The sequence below is a fragment of the Meriones unguiculatus genome, chromosome 20, assembly GCF_030254825.1.
Source record: "Meriones unguiculatus strain TT.TT164.6M chromosome 20, Bangor_MerUng_6.1, whole genome shotgun sequence".
Classification (NCBI taxonomy): Eukaryota; Metazoa; Chordata; class Mammalia; order Rodentia; family Muridae; genus Meriones; species Meriones unguiculatus.
This window is the reverse complement of record NC_083367.1, coordinates 62,632,121-62,652,543: the sequence shown is the minus strand read 5'-3', so window position 1 is coordinate 62,652,543 and position 20,423 is coordinate 62,632,121. Positions and strand designations below refer to the sequence as shown.

Genomic DNA, 20,423 nt, shown 5'->3' with positions numbered 1-20,423 from the left:
ATGATACGAAGGAAGGTTGCCCGTTAAACAATAGCAGGCCCAGGGGGACATCTAGAACAGGAAATTTTGGATTAAGGGCTGCTGTGACCAAGCATGGACACAGCTGCTCTAGTGCTGTGGCAGTCGTGGTTGTTCTAGAAAATTGGAATTTGTTTCTTTTGAAGGAGCTGGTCTTAGGGATCCAACTTAGGATCCACGCATGCTAAGCAAGTCCTTTACCACTGAACTGCAGCCCTAGCCTTGGAATTCGGCTTTATACACTGTTATTTTTAAAGGGTGTGTGTGTGTGTGTGTGTGTGTGTGTGTGTGTGTGTGGTGTATCTGCCATGCGGAAGCCAGAAGAGGGTTTGAGAGGGTTTGAGATGCCTTGGAGTTGGAGTTACAGGTTGTGAGCAGCCTTTGTGGGTGCTAAGAATTGTACTTGGGGTACCCCTGGCAAGGCCATATCACCAGCTGTAGTAGAATTCATTTAAAGAAAATTTTTTTAAAGCAGGGTGTAGTGGCACATGTTTTTAATATCAGCACTTAAGAGGAAGAGGAGGAGGAGGAGGCAGATGGAGCTCTGAGTTCAAGGCCAGTCTGGTCTACAAATTGAGTCCAGGACAGCCAGGGCAGCAGAGAAACCCTGTCTCGAAAAAAAAAAAAAGAAAAGAAAAGAAAAGAAAAGAAAACAATTAAAATGACTATTTTATTCTGTGTGCTTTTTTTTTTTGGCATGTATGTCTGTTGACCACATACCTTCATGGTGTCCTTGGAGGCCGTGCCAGATTCCTTGGAACTGGACTTACAAATGTCTGTGAGGCTCCATGTGGGTACTGGGAATTGGATTTGGGTCCTGTGCAAAAGCAGCAAATGTTCTTAACTGCTGAGCCATCTCTCTTGCCTCCTAGAGTGAGTTAGTTAGTTAGTTTCTTTTCTTTTTTGGGGGGAAGGGAACATGAGGGGATATGGTTTCTCTGTGTAGACCTGGCAGTCCTGGTCCTGGAACTCACTCTGTAGACCATGCTGACCTAGAACTTAGATCTGCCTCCCAAGTGCTGGGATTAAAGACCTATACTCCCCCCTGCCCAGCTTAGAGTTAAGAGTTTCTTTTTCTTTTTCTTTTTTTTTTTTTCCTTTGGTTTTTCATCACTGGGTTTCTCTGTGAAGCCTTTGGCTGTCCTGGACTCACTTTGTAGTCCAGTCTGGCCTCGAACTCAGTGATTCTGCTGCCTCCCTGGGTGCTGGGATCAAAGGTGTGTGCCATAATGCCCAACTGAGTTTCTTTCTTAAAAGGTTAATAGTTGGTAAGGAGAACGGACACTGGGCCTCAGTGCCTCTCACTTGTGTGTGGCCATTCACCTCATCTCCAGGGGAAATACTGGTACTTATGTGGTAGAACGGCCTTTGTATCAGCAGACTGGGGCCACTGTCTCAGGCGGTATGACTTTGTCAGTGCTGGAGAGGGTCCAAGGTAGTGGTAGAGGTGTCCTGCGCAGTTTCTGACCATCTCTAAGGTTGCTCCTCTAGATTTCCTCAGGGACATTGAACTTTCCAGCCCTTCACACCTGTCCCCTGCCTGTAACTATGCTCTATTTTTATGTGGAAACTTGCTTGGAACCATTTTGAGTATCTCTTTCAGACTCAGTACCTACATAGTGTAGTTTGTCATGTGTGTTCCTGTTAGTTTTCTGTTTTTGGAGATGAAGCCAGGCCTGGTGCAAGCGAGGCAGATGTTTTCTTACAGAGCTTTACTGAAGCTCTTTTAAGTGTCTTATGCATGCTTTTTACCAAGTCCTTGGGGAGGTGGGCAGTTACCTGAGTACTGTGAGATAACAGCACCTTCAAATTCCTTAGGGTTAGCCCACAGACAAGGAGTTTAGGGGATTCTTTCTACACCCAGCATCAAGGAGCATGGCATGTTTGGCCGCCTGTCTGTCCTCTTTTCAAACTCCACGGCTGAGATGTAAATAGCCCCTCTGGTCTCCTGAGTGAACAGTTGACTCCTGTAGTTGACAGCGCTTTTGTGTTTGTTCTGCTACCTGGTCACATGGAGGCAGCTCCTTGTGTGGTGAGGACTGTATTCCAGTTGTTGGTAAACAAACTGAAACAGGGACTTTTCCCCTGCTGAACAAACAAACAAACAGATGGACATGGTATATGGTTTGGTGCCCAGTGCAGTCCCAGAAGTTATTTCTCTAAAGGTATTGGCCTGCTCAGGCATCATGGGGCTTTCCCAAGTCTGAGCAGTAGGCTCTTTGACTTGTGGGAGAACAGCCTCTCCCAAGAGAAGATAATTTTTAGAGTGCAGGAGGGAAGTCCTAGCCTATTTTCTGGGGTGTCAGGTACCTGCAGAGCTTTGCGATAGCTAGGACTTTGGCTACTGAGATAGGGGTGCGGTTCCTCCTGAATTTGGCTTTGGGAAGGGGTGAAGGAATCCAGCTGGAGGGACTATTTCAGCAGCAGGGCTTAGGATATTCGCACAGTAGAGAGAGAGGCCTGCTCTGTGAGATGTGTATGTATTTAGACATAGCAGAGGCTAGGGTAGGTGGCTTGGAACAGCACTGGATGCAACTGTGTGCTCTTTGAAGAGACTAAAGAAATGTGCACACACAAAAGATGCACACACAGATGCACACACACTGAACCTGTGGCCTCATGCATGGAAGGAAGTGCATTACCTGTCAGCTGCCTCCTTTCTCTTTTCATTCGCCCAGGCTGCTCTTGAACTTGCTGTCCTCCTACTCCAGTCTCTGCTGTGACCAGGATTTCAGGAACTACTAGGCTTGGCTGATAATACTTATCAAATGTCTGGAGGGCAGTGTGCTGTAGGAGTTAGTCAGGACTCTCTCAGGATGTGGGGTGCTATTCAGAGCTGGTAAAAAGAACTTACTTTGTTCTGCCAGTGGGTCTGGTGGTGGTGGTACTGGCCTGGTAAAGTCTGGGGTATGAACATGGGAAGGGCTGTCTACACAGTGGCGGCTGAGGCCAGGTAGCTCAGGCCAGGAACCATCGATGGGATTGCAGTCCTCTTGGCTGGTAGTTCAGTGGCTCAGCTTACTACTTTAAACTTTGCAGAATGCCATGTTACTTATGTTAAATGCAGGTTTCCACCCTTGATTTAGTTGTTTACAGTACTCCTCTTGGGGGAAGACTTAACAGTTGGAACTGATTATAAAATGCGTGGTCTGGTGGTTAACTACTTTGAAATTTATACAGGACAAGTTTTCTCCAAATTGTTTGGGTATAAATGCTGAAGAGTTTTATTATATTGAGGACAAGAGAATAATGAAGCCAGCTGGGAGTTGCAGTCAATTTAGTTGCTATCTCTAGGGAGATTTTCCCTCCTTTCCTCCTGCAATTTTTCCAAAAGAACCATGCTTATATGTCTAATTTAGGCCACATGCTAGCCTGGATCACATCCATTTCTGTGCATGCATTTTTTTTTCCTAACCATAAGTGTGTGTTAGCCTAGGATTGTTAATTATGGTTACATTATGGTTTTTGTTTTTCTTTTTTTACAGGGTCTCACATGCCCTCACTACAGCTTCACTGTATTGTATTTGAGGGTGACCTTGACTTCCTGGTCCTCTTGCCTCTGTCTTCTCACAGTTCTTAAAAAAGCATCTTAGCCAGGCAGTGATGGCCCATGCCTTTAATGCACCTGGGAGGCAGAGGCAGGCCATTGAGTTTGAGGCCAGCCTGGTCCACAGAGTGAGTTTCAGGACAGCAAGGGTTCCCAGGTTTCCTGTCTTTTATCAGTGTTTTATTATTGAAGGAGTTTTAGAAAATAGAATTGCAGAGATAATCTAGGTGTCTGTTTTAGTGTATGTGTGTCTTCCTATGGTGTGTGTGTATTGTGCCTGTCTAATGTATGTATGTGTGTCTCTATGGTGCGTGTGTATTGTGCCTGTCTAATGTATGTATGTGTGTCTCTATGGTGTGTGTGTATTGTGCCTCTCTAATGTATGTATGTGTGTCTCTATGGTGCGTGTGTATTGTGCCTGTCTAATGTATGTATGTGTGTCTCTATGGTGCGTGTGTATGTACAGGTGTGCATGTGTGTATGTATTTGGCTCTCTATGGCTTGTGTTTGTGTGCAGGTGTGTGTGTGTGTGTGGTCAGAGGACAATCTTGTGTGTCTGCCATGTTTTGAGGCAAGGTCTCTCACCGAGTGGAACTCCACCCAGGATTGCTGTCCTGAGTTTCCAGGGATCTTCCTGCCTTCTCCACTCCTAACCTCATCTTTGGGATTTGTAAGTATGTGCTGCTTTTTTTTTTTTTTTTCCAGACAGGGTTTCCCTGGGTAGCCTTGGCTGTCCTGGCACTCTGTAGACCAGGCTGGCCTTGAATTCAGAGATCTGCCTGCCTCTGCCTCTGCCTCCCAAGTGCTGGGGTTACGGTGTGCACCATCACTGCTTAGCCGCCACTGGCTTTTTAACATGGGCTCTTGAGCTCCAGCCTTTGCTCTACACTTATAAGGCAAGTGTGTTGACTGGCAAAGGCGTCTTCCCATCCTCAGGATTTCTTTAAAAATTAAGTTAACTAGAGGCAAGGTCTTGCTGTCTAGCCCAGGCTGGCCGTCTTGTGCTCCACCGCCTTTGCCCTTCAAGTGCTGGCCATCAATGGGTTTTGCCATCACACCTGGCATTTTTTTCTTTTGAGATGTTTTAAATTTTTCATGTGTATGAATGCCTTGCCTTACATATGTAGGATGTGATGTAGGTTTGGTGCTCAGTATACACAACTGGCAAACTTGAAACTGTCTGTACCTCCAGGCCTGGGGGAGGGGCGTAGTGTGTAGCTCCAGCACAAACAGACACACCCAGGCGTGCACACATCCACATAAAGTAATAAAATTAAAAAATGTTTAAAGCTATGTGTCTGCCCTTGAGTCTCACAGCACTCTTACAGGTTTTAACTTTGTTTCCATTTTCTAGTATTCCCTAGTGCTTAACCTGCTTAACCTTCCCAGACCCACTGAAGTGTACCCTCATCCTGTGCTTTAGATGGAGGTGGAGGTCCCCAAAGCTTCATTGTTGAAATTTAAATCTCCACTGTGAGGGATTAAGAGGTGACATTTAATCCCAGATTGGTGTTGGGAGGTGAGGCCTCTGGGTGGGATTAGGATTAGATGAGCTCTCTAGGGTGGGGCCTGTGAGTCTCAGATAGGAGGAGGGAGACCACAGACAGACACACAGATAAACAGCACAAGTGCAGATGTATTCCCATACCTTGATAAGTGCTGCAGAGTGTACTGGAAACTGCTGTCACCTGTGTTGCTCTGACCTCAGCCCTTCAGAACTGGGAGCCAGAATATAGCTTGCCTCAGTCACTTTTTTAATGGTAAAATGTGCTGATAAATCAATGAATGATTTTAAGGATTTATTTATCTTTTCCACTGTGGCCAGTGAATGGAATTTCCCTTGTGGCCTGCCACGTAGGAGAGTTGGAAGGGCTGCGTGTTTGGAAGAAATGGTTTCTATCTGGGTCAGTTATTAATTGTGCTGCCCAGCTTCCTCTGTCCGAGTTATTCCTGTCCCACTTGATCCTTGTCTTGTTTACGTTTCGTTTATGGCTCTCGGTTTGGATGGAGTGTTTGCCTGTCTCCTATGGGCTTTTCAATGTGATGTGAACCACAGTTTATGTCCTTTTTTTTTTCCGCACTCCAAAATAGGGGTTCTCTGTGTTGCCCTGGCTATCCTGGAACTCTCTGTAGACTAGGCTGGCTTTGAACTCACAGAGATAGACCTGCCTCTGTCTTCTGAGCCTTGGAATTAAAGGTGTATGCCACCACCACCCATCTACTTTTGGCTTTTTGAGACCTGGTTTCACTATGTAGTTCATGCTGGCCTTGAACTCACGATCATCCTACCTCAGCCCCTGAATATTGGGATTATAATCTAGTAGTACCATATGTGCCTTCTTTTTCCTTGGTCCCAATTCTTTGGTTGCTGTCTTATGCCCTTGACTTGGGTGTCTCCTGATTGTGCTTTTCACTGCAAGTCTCATCTTAGACATTTGTTGCCCTTGCAGCTGCTCAGGGCAGGGCTGGAAGCATTTGTTGGAACTTGGCTATAAATTGTTTTCGGGGAGCTGGGGGATGGGTAGAACATGCCAGGGACTGGTCTTTAGCTTGATGTTTTTTTCTTCTTCTCCTGTGGGTCACCCACCCATTAGTGCTATTCCTGCCAGGGGCCAGCTGTTAGCCCCTGTTGATAGTTGGCAGGGCACTGTGTGCTGCCTATTGGCAATCTTTTTGAGTCCTGTGTGACACAGAGCCGGATGATGAAGCTGGTGTTGGATCATCTCTGGGTCATTTTTCCTCCTCCACACAGTTGCCTTATTTTTTTGAGACTACTTATCTCTGTAGCCCCAGACTTGTGATCCTCCTGCCTCGGTGTCCTTAGTGCTGGGACTATGGGTAGGTCTACCATGCTTGGCTGGAAGCCACTTTTGGAAGTCACTGTTTCCATGTTAACCCATAGTGCCTCAAATGCCTCTGCCTCAGTGATGCTTGCTCATCACACATATGACATTTCCTTTTCAGAAATGGCCCTATTTTCTAAAAACGTTTGAAGTTGTGGGTTTGTAGGTCTGCAGTCCCATTTCATACTCACACACTTTTTCCCTGCACAGAACTGGCACAGTAGGTGTGGAGTGTGGCAGGGGCCCCTTCTTGGGCTGGGCCCTGTGTCCTTTTTGCTTCATCCCATTTTCTGGAAGCAGAAGGAGACGGTGGTATGTGTGTGTGTGTATATGTGTACCTATAGAGACAAGGGTAGCTGGCCTGCCCCTGCCTCCCAAGTCCTAGGACTAAAGGCATGAGCTACGAAGCCCTGGCTGACAGGTACCCACCAGTGGCTCCTGCCATCTTCTAGACTTTCCTGGCTCCTTAGAGATTGGGAGTAACTCCTGTAGGTAGCCCCAGAGGTTAGTGGGAAAATGTTTAGTCATGTCACCTTGCTCTATAACTGAAAGCCAGCTATTGCTGGCAAGGTTTTGAGGTGCTAAAGATTATGTCATATCCTATTTTGGTCTCTGATAGCGTATGGAGGGGTGGGTCTGTCCTCACAGTGGAGGAAAAGCTCACTGCCCTGTCCTTACTATGTGAAACTTGCCCATCACATCAGCAACTGACCTTTGGCAGGAGTTTTCCTTTGCTTAGTCAGCACTGGAGGGTAAGTTCTTCTGGGCCTGACTGACTCCTGCAGGTGTTTGGGAGTACTGATCCTAGCTGTGATTTAGGGTGGGAGACACCAGGAAAGGTAGGCAGCCTCTGGTGCAATTGGTTTTTACAAGTCTGCTGACAGGACTGGCTGAAGCTGCCCATTTTAAAGCAGATGTAACTTGTGAGGGAAGAATGGCTTCCAACTTGCTTTGCCTCTGGGTGGCCTGGGAGGTAATTTTAAGAGATAGCCTTTTAGACTATGCCTCTAGCCCTGTGCTATCACAGAGCTTCCATGTGGCCACTGACTGGATGTAAGATTCTTTTAATTCCAGCTGATTCCAAAATCAGTCTTTACTCCTTTTTCGGGCAATATTGGGGATTGAAGTTAGGGCCTTGGCATATAAGGTGGCAAGCACTCTGCCCTTGACCTGTCTCTCCAGTTCTCTCTGTCTTTTTCTCTCTCTGTCACTCTGTCTCTGTCTCTTTCTCTCTATCAAATGTTGAGCAGGATCTCACTGAGTTCCTAAGAAACCCTTGAGCATGTGATCTTCCTGCCTCAGCCTCCCCTGCAATTGGTTTTATTTGTAAGTCTGTCCTGACAGGCCTGCCTATCAGCTGCACATTTTAAAGCAAATGTTTTATGTGGAAAAACTCCCTACTCCTCTGCCCGGCCTGCAAATAGAACAACAAACCACTAGACCAGCAATGACACAGAAGAGGGTTTCTTAGAAGTGACAAGGGCAGTACCCACTGAGTCATCATTGTTCCTTTAAGTTCTCCTCTTACCTGACAGCTGCAGATGTGCTTTCTATTCTGAAACCAAAAGCTAACATCTGTTCCTGTTGTCTCTTAGAGGAGGCAGTGAGAACCAGTGGCGTTCATGGGGCTAGGAGGCAGTGGGAGCCAGTGGCTTGATGGGGCTAGGAGGCAGTAAGAGCCAGTGGCTTGATGGGGCTAGGAGGCAGTGGGAGCCAGTGGCGTTCATGGGGCTAGGAGGCAGTGGGAGCCAGTGGCATGATGGGGCTAGGAGGCAGTGGGAGCCAGTGGCATGATGGGGCTAGGAGGCAGTGGGAACCAGTGGCATGATGGGGCTAGGAGGCAGCATGAACAAATGGCGTTCATGGGGCTAGGAGGCAGTGGGAACCAGTGGCATGATGGGGCTAGGAGGCAGTGGGAGCCAGTGGCTTGATGGGGCTAGGAGGCAGTGGGAGCCAGTGGCTTGATGGGGCTAGGAGGCAGTGGGAGCCAGTGGCTTGATGGGGCTAGGAGGCAGTGGGAGCCAGTGGCGTTCATGGGGCTAGGAGGCAGTGGGAGCCAGTGGCTTGATGGGGCTAGGAGGCAGTGGGAGCCAGTGGCTTGATGGGGCTAGGAGGCAGTGGGAGCCAGTGGCGTTCATGGGGCTAGGAGGCAGTGGGAGCCAGTGGCTTGATGGGGCTAGGAGGCAGTGGGAGCCAGTGGCATGATGGGGCTAGGAGGCAGTGGGAACCAGTGGCTTGATGGGGCTAGGAGGCAGTGGGAGCCAGTGGCATGATGGGGCTAGGAGGCAGTGGGAACCAGTGGCTTGATGGGGCTAGGAGGTAGTGGGAGCCAGTGGCGTTCATGGGCTAGGAGGCAGTGGGAGCCAGTGACTTGATGGGGCTAGGAGGCAGTGGGAGCCAGTGGCTTGCTGGGGCTAGGAGGCAGTGGGAGCCAGTGGCGTTCATGGGGCTAGGAGGCAGTGAGAGCCAATGGCGTTCGTGGGGCTAGGAGGCAGTGGGAGCCACTGGTATGATGGGGCTATGAGGCAGTGAGAGCCACTGGTATGATGGGGCTAGGAGGCAGTGGGAGCCAGTGGTATCATGGGGCTTGGCATCCCTTAATAATATAGGAGAGGACTGAGGAGCTTGAAGGGGAGCAAGGGTGGGGGTCTGAAAGGACTCAACAACAAGGGTCCTCTATGCCAAGGCTCTTTGTAAAGGGAGCCTGGAAGGAAGTAAGGGGTCAACTGCATGTGACGGGGAAGAGCCTTGTGAGACCACGGCTCTGTTTGAAACCAAAGGGGTCAGTGTGGTAGGAGTAATCTGACCAACTCCATGTGGGTTTGGGCAGGAGAGATGTCAAAATAGCAGGGGATGGGTCCCAAAAGTGACTGTAATGACTCTGGAGCTATTGGAGGATCAAGAAGATGTAGAACTTGTAAAGCTGGGTACAGTGGCTCATCCCTGTAATCTTAGCACTTGGCAGGCCGAGGCAGGAAGACGAGCCTGAACTTAAAGGAGTGAGACTCAGAAACAAACAAACAAAAACCCAAAGTTCTGACTGAAGTTCTGAAGGTGTGCAGAGCACCGTCTTCTCTTTCAGGTCCCTAGATCTGGTAACATCCTGCTGCCAGGAGGTAATGGGAAGTGGCTTGTGCTGGGGCAGAGGGCATGGCAAGCCTCTTCTGTGCTGTGGTTGGTCATTTTCTGATTTGGGAACTACAGATTAAGTTACATCCATGCTCTGTAGTTTAAAAGTCTCCCCAAACTGGGGAGGTTGGTGTGCTCCTTGAGGGAGAGACAGGTTTAAGTGATTATGGTGTATCATTGCTGAAGTGTGAGTCTGTGGTGTTTTGTTTGTTTCTTTCTTTCTCTTTTTTGGTTCTATTCTTAACAAGGTTTCTCTGTAGCCTTGGCTGTATACCCAGCTGGCCTCAAACTCACAAAAGAGTTGCCTGCGTCTGCCTGCCTGAGTGCTGGGATTACAGGTGTGCACCACTGTGCCTGGCTGAGTCTATTTCTAGGTGAGGTCCAGCTGTTCTCTGGCTCTATAGGAATGGGCCATGTGTGTTTTCCTTTGCCCAGTCTAGAGCCCCTGGCATGACCCAAGCACCTGCAGAGCAGGAGTTTTGGGACATGTCACATTGTGGTCCCGGTTGGCCTTGAACTCAAGGTTGTCCTCTGCCTCAGTCTACCAGCTGTTGGGACTGCAAGCATGAGCCTTGGTCTACCTACTTGGTTTTGTGAAGAAATAGCATGTGCAGTCCCTGGTTGCCTTATTAGCATCACAAACTAATAAGCTGAGCTGACTGTCTAACAGTTAAAATGCCAGTCAGCCCTCCCTGTGGTCAGGTTCCCCTCAAATTGGGGCCTTGATAGAAAGCAGAAGTTTTGATGCTATGCTGGTTTTAGCTTCAAAGACAACCTGCATCTACACAATGAAGCCACTGCCCCCCCCCCTTTTCACTTTGAGACGGTCTTTTTCCAGGCTGGCACTGAACTTGGTATGTAGCCAAGGATGACTCTTAACATCTGACTCTCTTGTCTCCACCTGTTTAGTTCTAGAATTACAGCTGCATTTCAATACTGGTTTATACTGTGGTAGGCATTATTGAATCCAGGGCTTTGGGCATGGTAGTCATGTGCTCTACAACTAAGCAGCATCCTAATACCTTTTTTTTTTTGAACAAGGATTCTGTGTACCATTTCCCATCACAGATCTTTGTTTTCTTATTTTTGGTACTAAGGATGAACCTAGGCTAAAAATCCATCAAGGAAAATGCTTGACCACTGAGCTTTAATACAGCACTGTTGTGGACTTCTTTCTTTCTTGAAGTTAGGAGTAAAGCAAGAGAGCATCCAAGTCATTCCTGTCTAGAGTGGGAAAATAATTCCAGTTATAGGTGAATACACCAATTTGCACAGACACAGGAAGTCCACATGGAGTAAGACTGAGGCCTCAAATATTGGTCTGCAGCCCAAGTGGAGGACTTGAGCTGAGCAAACCCAGCTCAAGGGAGGTTCCTGGTGCCTTCGTGTCTTGGAGGGCAGGCATTGTCTAATGTAGTGAAATTTTTGAGGATGAGTCTTAGCTCCTGTGCTACCCAGAAGTTCAGGTTTACCTGGCCTCTCTGTGGTGGCAGAGGCTCTTCTGTGGTGCTAGTGGTTAGATTTAGATAGTTTCGGGTTGGGGGGGCTCGGCTGCTGGCTGCCCTGAGGAGACAGTCGGGAAGAAGCTGTCTGTCTGTCTCTTTGGTCTGGTGTCTTGTTATCCTTGGTCATGTCCTGTATCATTCCCTTCCACTCAGTTGATTTGTGTGTCTGGTTTGGGTATGAAGTGTTCCTTTCCCCCAAAGGCTTATGTTTTGGAACCCTTGGTCTCTAGTGGTATATAAAGTCACTGAGAATGGCTTGGTCAGTAGAGCCTTCACCAAATCAAGGGATTAATTCACAAACATTCATAATTTTATAGCATGATTGGGAAAAGGTAGCAACTTTGAGAGGTGGTGCTTAGTTGGAGGGAACAGTATCATCAGGGTGCATCTTTGGAGCCATCTTGTCCCATGTGTCCTACTCTCCCTTCTTCCCCGTGTCTGGTGACTAGACTTTCTCATCACATACCTCTTAGTATAATGTTTAGTAATGGGGCCAGCTGACCATGTAGAGAAACTAAGAGGCAGAGTAGATCTTCCCACTTTTCAGCTGTCTGTCACATGTCTGTCACAGCCATGCAAAGCCTGACTAACACTGTGTGTGCATGTATGTGCCACTTCTCAGTGCCCCTGGGTTCTAGCTGGAGGCCCAGATTCATCAGCACCATGTCCTGGGCAACTCCCAGGACAAAGGCCTGCCCTCCCCCCACCCCCTCAGCCCCTTGCCTGTGTCATGTGGCACTTCTCAAACCAGCTTGTCTTTCTTATGAACTCAGTTCTTAAGCCATCTGAGTCCTGGGCTAGACCACAGTGCTCTCTTCTGTGCTCCTCATTGGGGATCCTCTCTCCCTATTTGTGACCTTTGGGTTTGCTCGGTTTGTAGACAAGGAAGTTGGGGTTCAGTGAGCATATGAATTCCTCTCTGCTCATGGGCTGGGGTGCACAGGCAGGGTTCAGACCCAGGTCTGTGTTCTTCCACTCCTGGGCTCCCTCTTTCCCACCCTGCCTCTGCTATAGTTCACTCATGACATGGTTATTGGGCCCTGGTTGCCTATCAGCCCTGGCTCCTTAGCCTCTGAAAATGGACTTAGGTGTCACAGTTTATTTAGGGGTTCAGGCTAGATCCCCCTTACCCAATTGATTCCTGCTTCCAGAGTCTAGGTAGCTCTCTGGGAAAAGCAGAGTTCTCCTTTTGAGCAGGCTTAATGTCTTTATTCACAGTCTTGTGGGTTGGTTAGAACAGGAAGTGAAGTACTTCCTTATACAGTCCTGGGCTCTGCTGTGTCAAACTCATGTGTTTCCCAGTGTCATCGTCTGGTAGGGTTGGGTCACCCTACCAGGCCAGATTTTGTCTCCCTAGTACACAGCCCACAAGGTCCACTTTCCCCTACCTGCCTTGCTGTAGGTACTTTAGGGACCCTGTCTTGTCTCTTCTTGATCTCTCAGTAGAGACTAGTCTGGATTTGGGGTCCAGACTAGTATGAGCTCATTTAAATGTATGAGCTGAGGTGGTAAGGAATGGTGAGCAGGTGTCAGCCTGAGTGTCCTGTTGCAGGATTCAGGTACATATCCCCAAAGCAGAATCACATTTGGAAGTTCTTTGTCTTCAAAAATCAGAGCTGTGCTCATTGTGGATTCAGAAAATACCCAGCTATTGACTGTGCTTTGTGTGTCTCAGCAACTGTTTTATTTAAAGGAAGACAAATTACAGATTCACACATGCAAATGGAAAGGTTAGGTCCTTGTGTTTCTCTGTTATGCACAGTAGGCATCTGTGTCCTATAGAGATGCTGAACTAACAGACATTTGCACTACTGAGCCTGGCTTGTAGGTTTAAGTTTATGTGTGTGATTTTGTGTATAATTTTAAAAATAATTAATACAACAATTTATTATTTATTGTGTATGTGATATGTGTTTACAATGGCCCATGTGTGGAGGTCAGATGTTAATGTGGAAATGGCTTCTTTCCACCATATGGGTCCCAGGGAAGTTCTGGAGATCTTCCTCAGAGTGAACTGTGCTGTTTTTTTTTTTTTTTTTTTTTTTTTTTTTCCTTCTAGTGAGGGGAGAACAGCTCATGTGCTTCTACACTGTCGATCATTGCTGTTGAGGAAGTTTCAGCCACCACACATACTTTAAAGTCAGGGATAGCTCATCACACACTTAGCCATGTGTGTGACATCTGCCCTTTCCCTTTTTTTGCTGGGCCTGTTGATTTGTGTCTGGTATTCCCAAGTTACTGATGACTGCTGAAATATACAGTCCATTTAAAAAGGAAGAAGCCTGAGTGAGTCTGAGAGCAGTAAAGAGGATGCATTCTGTTCTCAGAACTCACCAGCTTAGGCTTTAATAGCCAGGCCTAAGGGAAGGAACCCTGCTGGTTTTGAGGAGTCTGAGAGCTGTGGGTGCTTTTGTAGCTTGGCATCTAGGCCAGGGCACAAGTAGCCTACTTTTGAGTACCATGTGGTATGGGCCTCAGTGCTGCTCCCAGGGTTTTGATGGAGGCCACCAGTTCTAAGATGGGCTCATCCATTCTGAGAAGTTGCCTTTCTCCAAGATCCTTATGAGTTTTGACATCAGACGCAGGAAAGGGAGGGGGTTTTATAACTTAGATGTGCCTATAAAGGCACATTTTAATGTGTTATTGATTAGAACAGTAGTGTGCATAGCTGGCTGTGAGGTAAAGCAGGAATTAGGACTATCTGTGTCACATCTGCCCTCTTAATGGTTGTGTGTATGTAACAGTATTGAACTGTAAAGTTTTAGAGAGCTTTTCAGTGCTGCCATTGAAACTAAATATTTTCTGAAAAATTTAAAATGTGTTAAAAATTTAGCGCACATGGGACGGTTGATCCTAGCAGTGCAGCTCTTATGTTTGGTGCTCAGCAACCTGGATTTGTTCTTGGCTTAGCTACTTCATAGCGGGTGACACCAGGTAAGGTCAGATTTTTTTTCTGAGGCATGGGGCTTTGCCTCCTAAGCTGAGGAATTCAAGAGAGTTGAAGATGGAGCCATGTACTGAGACACACAGAGCCCAGTGGGGCCTCATATATGTTAGTATGAAGCAAGCAAACTCTCTCTGTGGCTTAGCTATCGCCTTAGCCTGGCTTCCTTCCTAATCTTTTGGTGAACAGTAGTTCCCTGGAGCTGAAGTGCAGGTGACTTCAGGGTGGCTGTGGCCAGAAAAGTAGACAGGTCTTGGTGACTTAGACTAAAGAACTTAATTGAAGAAGACAGTTTTTGTGTCCCAGAATCACCATTTTTCTAATGTTTTTGAGACAGTGTCTCGTATAGCCCAGTATGATGTTCTACTTGCTTTGTAGCTATTGGTGACCTTGAGTTTCTGACTCTACCTTTCACATGCCGGGAATACAGGCATATCCCACTGAGCCTACTTCTGTGTGGTACTTGGGATGGAACTCAGGGCCTCTGGATTAGTTACTTTTTTGCTGCTGTGATAAAACACCATAAAAGCAACTTGCAGAAGGAAGGGTTTATTTGGGCTTAGGGTTCCAGAGGGAGACTTTTTAATAGTGGAAAAGGCAGCAGATGGCTGAAGCAAGAAGCTGAGAGACATTTCCCTTCACAGGCATTCCATCCACAGGCAGGGAGTTCTGAGAAAACTGGAAGCTGGGTATGGTGTGAACTCTCAAAGCCTTCCCCCTAGTGACAAGCTTCCTTCAGCAAGGCTCCACCTCCTAACAGTTCATAACTTGCCCAAGAGCACCACTAACTAGGAAATCACATGTTCAAATACATGTGCCTTTAGCGGCATTTTTTCATTCAAACCACCATAGCCTCATGTATGCTAGGTTAGCACTATACACCGGCTGAGCTGTGTCCTCAGCTGAGAATCTTTTTCTCTATACAAGAAATAGATAGATACCATGTTGGAAAAGCGGTTTGTAGGCTGTCCCGTCCCTGTTGGCTGGGTTCTGGAGGCAGGAGTTAGGTTCTGGACTAGTGTATCAGGCCACAGACACTATGTCCCTGCGCTCACATCCTGTGGCTTAGCTGTGCCTCTGGCGTGGGGAATTTATAACTGGAGCTTTTGCAGGTTAGCCCAGGAACTAGTTTTTACAATTAGATGGGCAATTGGGGATTTGGCTTGCTTTTCTTTGTTTCCTTTTTTAAGTGATGTCTTGTTTTTTAGCCCTGACGGGCTCAATGATGCCCTTGCCTCCGCCTCCTGAGTCCTGAGATTATAGGTGAGCCAGCTGCCACTTCTGGGACCGTTGCTCATTTTCAGAACCAGGGTTTCCCCAGAAGAGCAGTTCTGGCTACAACTGGATGTCCTCATTTGAGGAGAGAGACTGAATTTTGCAAGGGTTGGGACAGAGGGCAGGGATTCCAGGCTGTGTTTCAAGCTGACCCTGGGTTTTACAGTTTCTCACTGCCTCACCTCCTCCATTGCAGTCCTCAAAGAAGATGGAACTCAGTGAGGAGCCTGAGTCAACAGTGGAGAGCTGTGAGCATGCCCACTGGACTTCACTCCTGTGCTATAGCTGTGCCGCTGCAGCAAGTCTGCCCACTACTTGGGCGTGAGTGGAGACCTCATGTTCGCACAGCTGCTGGCTGTTTTCTCAGAGCCTTGCGTTAAGAGACTCACACTTAAGGCTTTGTTGTCTGTTTGTGTTAGAGAGCTGTCCTCCCTGCCTGCCTTGGATTGGTCTTGTGTAAACTTGAATGAGGGTGGACTTTGGGGGCCTCTCAGCTCAGGTGCCTTATTTGCTTAGCAGGGAACTGTTGTTACAGGATGGAATTTTAATTTTAATTTTTTTCTAAAAGACAAACATCTTGCTTAGTTTATTGTCTCTCAAAGATATAACCATACACTGTAGTCTCTGTGCCCTTACTCTTGGGTTAATATGATCATGCTGATTTTTCAGCTTTTTATAGATTCCATTTTAAGAATGGTTGCAGCTAGGCCATTTTGGTTGCTTGGCCTTTGGCCTGCCAGAAACTTAAAGTCATCTAGTTTATAATTTCAAATGTGACTTCTACTGTTTATTTTTCTTTGCTTTTCTTTATTGAGACAAGGTCTCACTGTATAGCCCTTGCTGACCTGAACTCTTAAGGTAGACCAGGCTGGCTTCAAACTCAACAGAGATCAACTTCCTGAGCACTGGGATTAAATAGGCATGGACCACTATGCCTGGCCTGAAATGGGGTCCTAGTTGGTCCAGGTTAGGCTAGGTGTCACTGTGTAGCCAGGGTTGACTTTGAACTAATGATCCTCCTTCCTACTGCCCCAGTGCTGGAATAACAGGTGTGAACCACTGCACCACCATGCTTGGCTTCAGACATGCAACCTCTTATAAAAATGGCATTCCTCATATTTCTGGTTGTGAACCTAGCTTTTAATGGTTGAGCCACCTCTCCAGCCCTAAAGACATGGCATTTCTCTAAAAGCATTGTCATGTTACATGTTACAAGGGCACATGTATCCACAGTTAGCTCACCTTTACTATCCTGCAGAACTAACTCCCATGAGTTTCCTGACACATTATTTCAGTTGCGTGATGGTGCTCATGTGCCAGACATAATATTCAAGTGTTAATAGCCTTAGGGTGATAGGTTTCAGTTTAGAAAACAGTGCAATCGTTCCTTTGCTCTTAAGTGAGGCAACTAAGCTGAGCTAGCATGGGGCCCCCAGGAGCTGTGGGTTGAGTTTCATGGCGCTGAGGGCATCTGCCTACGGAGTGCTGCTCAATTCCAAAGAAAATCTGTTCAAGGACTTCGGTAGGTAATAGGATCTGCCCTCCCTATTTATATCACTTCCACTTTGATAAATCTGTATGAGCTACAAATAGAAAAAAGTAGCCTGTTCTTTCTGACTTCTGTGCAGCTCACTTCACACTTTTCATTTCTCTTCTGCTTGGATTTCTTTAGACTGTAAGGAGCTGGAATGACACAATAGGCTAAAATTTTCAATGAACTGCCTGCCAGCTTTGAAACACTTAATCACAGGTCCCAAATTAGCATTTTCACTGTAACACCACAACAATAGGAATGTACTAATATCCTGCAAATCACTAGCTAAAGTTTCTATGTGCTGTGGCCTTCATTTGCTTCAGGTAAATGCAGATGGGGTGTGGCTGTCCCACCTTAGTGGCCTCCTCACCTGCTGCTGAGTCCTCAGTCCTCCAGCTCAGGCCAAGTCACTGCTGCTTGTCAGCCAGGGCTCAGAGTAAGTTACAGTTTAGATTTCCCAGCCTGACCTAGCTGGTGATCACTGGCTTGTCTCCACTGGCAGAGTTTGCAACAGAGATTGTTCGTACTTACTCATTTTCCTTCCTTAACTGAAATGGGCCCTGAAGGGGCCCTGGGAACTTCTGTCATTCTGTACCTGTTGCCTTTCTCATTGAGTACCTAAGAAGCCCTCTGGCTGGGCATCTGTAATCCCAGCACTGGGGAGACATAGGCAGAAGTATATCTACAAGTTTCAGACTCCACCCCCCCAAAAAAAATACATACTGTGAAACAAATTAAGTCCCCCCCTCCCCAAAGAAAAGCCAGTTCTTGCTTTAAAGCCTGACTTCACCCCAAGGCCCAGCACTTAAAAGTAACCGGTTTTTCAGGTTTGTACTATCTTAGTGGCCACAAATTCCAGGACACTCAGTCACCTGCCAGATGCTCTTACACCTTTGCTTTTAGGCAAAGGGGGTGGTGGGGGGGAGGTGAGGAGAGTTGCTTGCCTATGATGCTAGTGGTGCCTGGGAAATAAACTAACCAGGAGGGGCTCAGTACCTGGTTGCTCTGGCAACTTCTCTGGGTACTTCTGCGAGGCAGTATTCATAGGGTCAGATGTGGTCAACTGGGAATGGGTGGGGGCTGGCTCACCTCTCCACCTCTGGGGAGGCTTATTCCAGCAAGTCTGATTTATTTAGCCTTTCAAGAAACTTTTTACCCACTCTCTTTTCTCTTTTTACTCTTGCTGAGAAATGAACTCCGGTTTATAGAATGGGCAAAACATTCTCCGAGGGAAGAGTAGAGGATTGAAAATAATTACTTGGGACAGAACCAAAAACCTCAATGATTTTTGTTCCAGGTGTTCAGGTTGATGATAGCATTTAGAGTGGGTTCTGCAGAGCTCTGTAGTGAGTCAGCCTGCAGTAGGTCTTGTCTCGTTTCAAGGCAGATGACAGTTCTTAGCATAGCTGTCCTATCAGATCAGGTCCAAACTGTAGTCTGTACCAAAAGCAGGCCTGCTTTATACATTTATTATTATTATTATTATTATTATTAATGTCAGGATAAAAAACTTGGGGTGGGGATGGAGCTCAATTGGTAGAGTGCTCGCCTAACAAGCAGCTAAGCCCTGGGTTTGGTCCCCAGACCACATATGTCTAGGTGTGGTGATGCAAGTCTATAATCTCAGCATTCAGGAGATGGAGGCAGGGGCATCAGAAGTTCCACTTGTCTGAAAAAAAAAGTATCCCTTGGAGGGCATGGAGAGATGGCTTAGCAGTTACCTTGGCTGGGTTAGATTCCTAGCACCCTAATGGCAGCTCACAAGTGCCTGTAACTCCAGGTCCAGAGGAACTGATACCTTCCTCTGGACTCCTGGGGCAGAGCACAGATACACATGCTGGCAAAACACCCATGTACATAAAATAATAATAATTCAAAATAAAATAAAACACAAAAGCCCGTTGGGTCTTCAGCACTCTGGGGTGACTGGACCAGTCCCAGCCCACACAGCGGGACTCTGGCAGTTGCTTGCCTGAGTCGATGTTCTTAGAAACAAGAATGGATTTGAGTGTTCTGAGGTTCTCCTGCCCAGGTGGTGCCTGGTGAATTCTACCCTGGCTGCTTTTCAAAACTTTATGCTACATTTGACTTGGCATTTTTGGTTAACAGAAGGGCCTTCTTGTTTGTAGAAGTTAAAGCAAATATGGCTAGAATGACAAACTAGAGAGACATTAATTATTGTCAGATCAATGACAGTGACAAGTTTTCTTTCTTTCTTTCTTTCTAGTTACACATGGGAAGCTGTTGATTCCAAAAATAATGCAGTTTATAAGATCAATGTCTGTGAAAACGTGGATATTCCCGGATGTGGGCCGACAAGTGCTGTTTGTATGTGTGACTTAAAGACAAAAACCTGTCGATCAGTGGGTAAGTAAAGCTCCTGTTCTATAGGCATGACCCATGATAAATCGACGTGCACAGTTCCATGTTTATAATAGAGTGTCTAACAGACATTTTCTAAAAGATCATTTGTCTGTGAGTTTGCCTCATGGGTTTAGGTGTCTCCTGGGGCCAGAAGAAGACATGAGACCCTGGAGCTGGAGCTACCAGGTGTTTGTGAGTCCCCAGACATGGTGCTGGGAACTGGACGTGGGGTTTCTGGAGGAGGAGCAAGTGCTTGTGCTTGCTGAGCCGCCTCTCCACCCCTAGGCATTCTATAATAGCTTTTTTTTTTTTAAGTTAAAGACAGGTGTTTTTTCTGTGTAGACCTCTGGCCATGCTTTCACATAATGCCTCTCACCTCTTCTACACCCAGGTGAGCTTTATAACTTAAAAACGGTAAAAGACATTTTAGGGTCAAAGATGCTCACATCTTCCAGAGAATGTGAGGTTTTCCCCCCAGCACCCATGCTGTACTCAAAACTGTCTGTACCATCACCTTCAGCTGTTTTGACACCCTCTCTGTCTTCCACTGGCTACTACATACACTGGCTACTACATACACTTTGATTTTTCACTTTAACTGTCCAGTATGAGATAACATAAGATAATTTCCACACAGTGAGTAGCATGCAGAACAGGGAAAGAGCTGAAGGTGGTAGCCAAGTTAGGTTATGAGTTAGTTATGGTACAAATCAGTATTGTCCAGTCTCATTTTATTTTTCATATCTAAGCATTCTTCTTAGACCATCAACACTTCCTGAGAGAGTTGTGAGGTCTTTCTCCTGTTGCTGACTTCATTCTTTGCCTTTTTAAAATGTTTCTTTTGAGGGGAAGGGGGTTGTTATTATTACTCTAAATTTGATTGTAATTATCTTTTTGTCATTAAAATTGGGGGCATTTAAAATTTCAACAGTAGCTGTTTATCAATATCTAAAAATTAAGTTTGCTAAAAATGGACTAGTTTTCTGGTAATTAGATTAAAAGGCAGATCAGCTTAGAGAAACAGAAAAACCCAAGCTTACAGTGATTGTGCCCATGGCTATAGACTTCAGTAGTACATTAGTAATGAACGGTTCATATTTAAGTCTTTGTGATTTCACATTATTGACACAATAAACCACAGCTCTTACCTCAGAGGAACTAAGAGAGATAGTTTATTGTGGAGCTAAATATGAATGGCCAAGGCCTGGAAAGATGGTGCCTATGTCAACCTTAGGTTCCATGCTCCTACGTAAAGCAGTTTTAC

The 20,423-nt window shown here is 46.5% G+C and overlaps 1 protein-coding gene and 2 long non-coding RNA genes across 3 annotated transcripts in view; 1 reads left to right on the top strand and 2 right to left on the bottom strand.

The window, feature by feature from the left end:
• Igf2r (insulin like growth factor 2 receptor) overlaps window positions 1-20,423 on the top strand; it is a 94,513-nt gene that overhangs the window by 1,412 nt on the left and 72,678 nt on the right. The window contains exon 2 of the mRNA XM_060373550.1: window positions 19,023-19,162. Coding sequence (XP_060229533.1) covers window positions 19,023-19,162 — 140 coding nt within the window. The remainder of the gene's footprint in view (window positions 1-19,022; window positions 19,163-20,423) is intronic.
• LOC132649555 (uncharacterized) overlaps window positions 1-20,423 on the bottom strand; it is a 68,491-nt gene that overhangs the window by 41,742 nt on the left and 6,326 nt on the right. The gene's annotated exons all lie outside the window — the stretch shown is intronic.
• On the bottom strand, window positions 169-19,027 carry LOC132649556 (uncharacterized). The gene is made up of 2 exons (XR_009588056.1): window positions 739-19,027; window positions 169-625 (listed from the first exon to the last, which is right to left on the bottom strand). It is a non-coding gene; the product is annotated as an uncharacterized LOC132649556 (long non-coding RNA).